The sequence below is a fragment of the Cryptomeria japonica genome, chromosome 9 (assembly GCF_030272615.1).
Source record: "Cryptomeria japonica chromosome 9, Sugi_1.0, whole genome shotgun sequence".
NCBI classification, from domain to species: domain Eukaryota; kingdom Viridiplantae; phylum Streptophyta; class Pinopsida; order Cupressales; family Cupressaceae; genus Cryptomeria; species Cryptomeria japonica.
In genome coordinates, this window is record NC_081413.1 from 10,143,328 (window position 1) to 10,148,541 (window position 5,214).

Below are 5,214 nucleotides of genomic sequence, written 5' to 3' on the forward strand. Positions count from 1 at the left end.
TCTCCCCCTCTACCTATCTCTCCCTCTCTCCCCCTCTTCTCTCTCTCTCTCTCTCTCTCTCTCTCTCTCTCTCTCTCTCTCTCTCTCTCTCTCTCTCTCTACCTACTCTCTCTCTATATTTATCTTTCTCTCTACCTCCCTTTGTCTCTCTATTTATTTGTCTATCTCTTCCTCTATTGCTCTATCTTTATCTCTACGACTATCTTCCTCTATCCCCCTATGTCTCCTTTTCTCTCCCCTTCTACTTATCTCTTTCTCTTTCTCCCCTGATTCCCTCTCCCCCTCTTCTCTTCCTCTCTCTCTTTCCCTCCTCTACCTACTCTCTATATCTATCTTTCCCTCTACCTCTTTTGATCTATCTTTATATTTACTATTATCTTACCCTATCCCTCTCTAGACATGTCTCCCTCCCCATATTCATCCATCTTTATCCCTTCCTTTCTCCCTTTCCCTCTTCCTATACCTCTACATCTATATTTAATTGTGTCTCTATCTCTCTTTGTATTTATTCTTCCATCTCTCCCTTTATCTCTATCTCATTATTGCTTCATCTCTCTCTACCTCTATATATCTCCCCCTCTCTCTATATCACTTTTTATCTCTCCCCCCCTCTCTCCCTCTTGATGTACCTCTTTAGTTGCTATTTTTTCCTCAATCCTCTCTCTTTATCTCTGCCTCTCCTTCTCTCTACACCCATCTACTTCATCCCCATCTCCATCTCTATCTCTGTCTCTATCTTTCTCTCTATCTCTGTAACCTTAAGCCCCTCTCTCCCAGTCTTCCCCCCTCTATTTGTCCCTCTTTATATCCCCCACCCCCTTCTCTCTCTCTCTCTCTCTCTTCCTATTGCAAACATAATATGATTCTTTTAGTAGTGAATCTTGATTATCTTTCTTATCTAGAGGTTTTTTAATTGGTGTTTAGATCCATGTAAGTAGATGCATAGTTGATTTTTGAAGTTATCACTTTTCTATTAAGACCTTTGTTGCACAAACAACATCATTTTATAAATGGCCTAGGCCCTACCAATTAACCTCATGTACTATGTACAAATGTATGCAAAAAATAGACCAAATTTTTCCCTAATTGACCTTCCACGCCAACTTGGCATACCCATTGCAAACCAAGGTGCAATAGCTAGTTTAAATATATCAATATTAATATCGATAGTTGAATTAATTTTCAATATACATTTTTAGATATTTATTCTTGTGAATGGTTGTTTTTAGTATTTCTTAGTATATTATAATATTAAGTTATTCAGTTGATTTACATTATATTGTATTCTTGAAGCCTATATATTATAATAGAAAACCACAATCTATACCACTCAAAAATAACAAGAATAAAAATTGTTACTATAAAAAAATTCAAAAATAATAGATTAATATATAATATTATAATTTCCATATTCTCCTAGAAGAAATTGTATACAATAATAAGACTGATTGGTGTATCATAGAATGTCTAGTACTCTTTGTCTTATGTCACATTCTAATTATTTTTAATATGCAAAAAAATGGTGTCACAATTATTCTCATTACTTATTACATGCGTGCAAAATCAACGGTGTAAAACGCTAGACTAACACGTGTGTTAGTCAATCTGTACTGTCGTTTTGGACCCAGAATAGACGCGTCCTAGATTTATAGGCAGTCAACATAATTTGGAAAGACTAGGAAACGAAGAAAGCAGCAACTACCATTCTGCGGAAAAAATATTTCGACGAAACTTTCTTAACGGACTTTCAAAAAACGCGAAAACAAACCAAAGTCAAGTCTTAGAAACAATCAGTCCAAGTTGACATCCTGCCGGCTGTGCAATACAGATTACATTACAAAGAAGTTCCATTTCCTAAACCATTATATAAGCACAAGCCACTGCTTTGCAAACACAGATAAATCGATTGATCTTCTTGAGCATACATATATTATTTTCAAGAGAACTGCAGAATCAGTAGTGGAGTAAGAAGAGAAAGAATGGGGCAATCTGATAGCAAGGTGAAGTCTATCGAGGAAGGAAAGAGAGAATCTGCTACATCTTCTTCAACCGAGACAACAACTACCAAGGTCGTTAATACCACATTATCTTCTGCATCAAACATTACAAAGATATTGCCCACTGGAATATTGTTTGTATTTCAGGCTCTCTCAAACCTTCTTTCCGACAATGGAGACTGCAAAACATCCAACAAGGTTCTTGTTTCAATAGCTGTGGGTATTCTTGGGATTGCGTGTTTTATTTTGTCATTGGTAGACACCTTCACTGATTCTTCCACTGGCAAGGTTCACTATGGGATTGCTACTTTAAATGGTTTAGCCACTGGTAGTAAAGTGAAGCCTTCTAATGAATCAAATTATAAGATCACGCTCAAGGATTTGTTCCATGCAACTTTGGCTGTTGTGGTGTTTGCTGTGATGGCCCTCACAGACCAAAACATTGTGCAGTGTTTGTATCCCTCTGCTGAAAGCAATATAAGGAAGATGTATAAGGCTATCCCTATTGTTGTGAGTGCAGTGAGTAGTGCTATATTAGTTTTGTTTCCTTGCAAACGCCAAGGAATTAGCAGTCCCGTTAGCACTGCAACTACTACAACAACATGAGGTTAAGAAACCATCGTTATAAGGAATAGAGGTTAGAGTATATAGGCTGTTCCGTTCGCATTGTGAAATTTACCAGAAAATTTCTGAACCCCTGAACTACTTCATTCATATGTTGTAACTTGTCTTTACCTTGGTTTCTGTATGTTTCAGGTAAGGTTCACTTTCAAACCACCTCATTAGATTTATTCTTTTGTATTGATACTGTGAAATAAGGACCACCATCTAAGATGAGCCATGTTCTCCAGTTTAAAAATTATCAATTCTCAACGCCTGCTTTCTTGTTCGTTGTTTTAAATCCTTTTGGGCCTTCTTAAAAGCAAGCTTTGTTTAATATTTTTATTTAATATATTATTTCAAGTATTTAATCAAACTATGTTAACAGTTCCTGTAATTGATTAGTTTAGAAATATGGATTTTAGTATATGATTTAGCTATTAGATTCATTTTATAGTGGGCTAATTTATAATTAGTCTAAATGTACATTCTTTCCGTCATAATATGATTTATGTGATCAATATATGAAATCGAACTATATTAAATAATGTTTTATAATGGATATAATTGAAAGAGGGGGTAAAAGATTTTCATATATTAATCTTTGAAAGAACAGATATATATAAGAAAGGAGTAGGCAACAATATTAAGTAAAACAATTTTTGTTTGACTGCAACAATATAAAATGTGACCAATCATTTCTAAATTCAATGGGAATGGAATGAGAGCCATTTCGTTTCTTCCTGGCCGATAGCAAATGCATTAGACAATTACAACACGGATGCCAAGAACCTCATTAAACCATACAAATTATCAATGTTCAATTGGAATAGACTAAATGTGGGTACGCGGAAGAGAATCAAGAGTTGAAGTTGCAGGAGAGTATACCAATTTTCCATCTATGCGTTTCACCAATTTTTTCTCTCTCCTAGCCCACCACTTAGAAGGGATTTGAAGCCTTTCAATCAATAAGTCAGATAATTTGTTGACGAGAGCTGGATATCTTCCCGAGGGTTTAAAAATGTGGATTAGTATGTCCTTGAAAGCCATCAATCAAGTGCAAATAAACCTCTTAAGTTGTGGAAGTTTGTAGGATTACACGTTTCCTTCAACATAAGCGAGCTACAACTGTCTAAAGTAATCTTTACTCCCACATGAACTATGCCCAAGGAAGCCGGTGCAGAAGCCTTGTCACCCATCCCATTTTTTCGTTGATAAAAATCCCAGGAACTTTAGTCTTGTTGTTTATATTCAGTTATGAATTGAAAAGTTGAGAAGGCGAATGGTCATGTGACCGTTGAGCTTCACATTCCCAACAATCTCTTCTGTGAAGGCCAATCAGTATAGCCATGCAGTGTCACATCCCTGCTTCCATCTCAAAACACACTTTACAATCAGAACCATTGAAAATTTTAATTTTGCCAAACTCTGTTCACGAACACTGCAGATAAGCTTTCTCCAATTCAAATTCGAGTTAAAAATATCCTCACCTACTACCCTTTCAAGCACAAACTTGTACATTAATCCACAATGAGGAATGCCATGTTCTGCAGGTTCAAACTTACAATAAAAAACACCTCGCGTTCCTCCCTCTTCAACTATCCTCTAGGCATCACCAGCATTGAATATTAGATTCCACTCTGCTCTAGCTGTTGTAGCAAGCATATCATCAGCATCAGAACGAACCAGTGTGATTAGAGGTGAAACATCACCTTCTTGTTTAGATATAGATAATTCATCCGAAATAGCCAGCTCGAGTAAGCTCTTCCCAATCCCTCTTTCACGTAAAATAGGCTGATCAATAATTTCAAGAATCGGAATTCCTTGTGAACAAGAGCTATAAGTGTCCCAAATAAAGGCTTCCCTGTGGTAAAACTTTTTGAGCCATCAATGAGATCTAAAACCCAAATATATTCTACATTGGCTCCATTGCAAGTCCATCCATTCTCCTCCCATATTGTGCATGTGTCGAGAAGCGTTCGGGAAGAACCAAATGCATGGCTTCTTCAGCAGCACGATCTGCTATTGTAACAGGGCTTAAGTCATTATTGTCCACAATATCTACATGATTGCGAAAGTATTGGCGAATAGGCTGCCCTGCAGCGTCTACAAGCTGCAACTAATCGATGGCAAGGGGGAGGTCGAGGGTTCAAATGAGGGAGGCAAGCTTCTCGATGACATCAGCCTGGATGTAGCGCTCAGCATGCCATACGCAATAGAAGAGCCCCTTCCACAAGTTTTTGAGATCATCATCAAACACTTGTGTGGCCTTGGCCGTCAGCCATGATTCCAGCAACCTTACTGCTATGTCCCGCGTTTTCTTCTCCCAAGAGGCTAGCTACTTCACAAACCCTATGTTCTCCATCATTCTACTCTGCTCTCCCCTTACACGCACCTCAAACACAGTATTCACAGACTTCAAGTTAATGGGAGAATTATCTAAAATGGTTGCTCTGTTTTGGGAAACCTTGTCAACATCACCGTGGCAATCACCAGGCTCCAAGTTCACATAAACTGTGCTCCCCTTGGCAAGCTCCCTGGCCTGTTCTAGCACCTTTATTTCTACCACCCTCATCCCCTGGGCATACAGAAACCCTTGTCGTAGCTCTCTCGAGGT

General features: G+C 37.9%; 1 protein-coding gene across 1 annotated transcript; it reads left to right on the forward strand.

Moving 5' to 3' along the window:
- Positions 1-1,914: 1,914 nt before the first annotated feature.
- On the forward strand, positions 1,915-2,859 carry LOC131057586 (protein DMP3-like). Its single transcript, XM_057991736.2, has one exon. It carries the CDS (start codon positions 1,980-1,982, stop codon positions 2,601-2,603), a length of 624 nt encoding a protein of 207 aa, XP_057847719.2. The 5' UTR covers positions 1,915-1,979; the 3' UTR covers positions 2,604-2,859.
- The last annotated feature ends 2,355 nt before the right edge of the window (positions 2,860-5,214 follow it).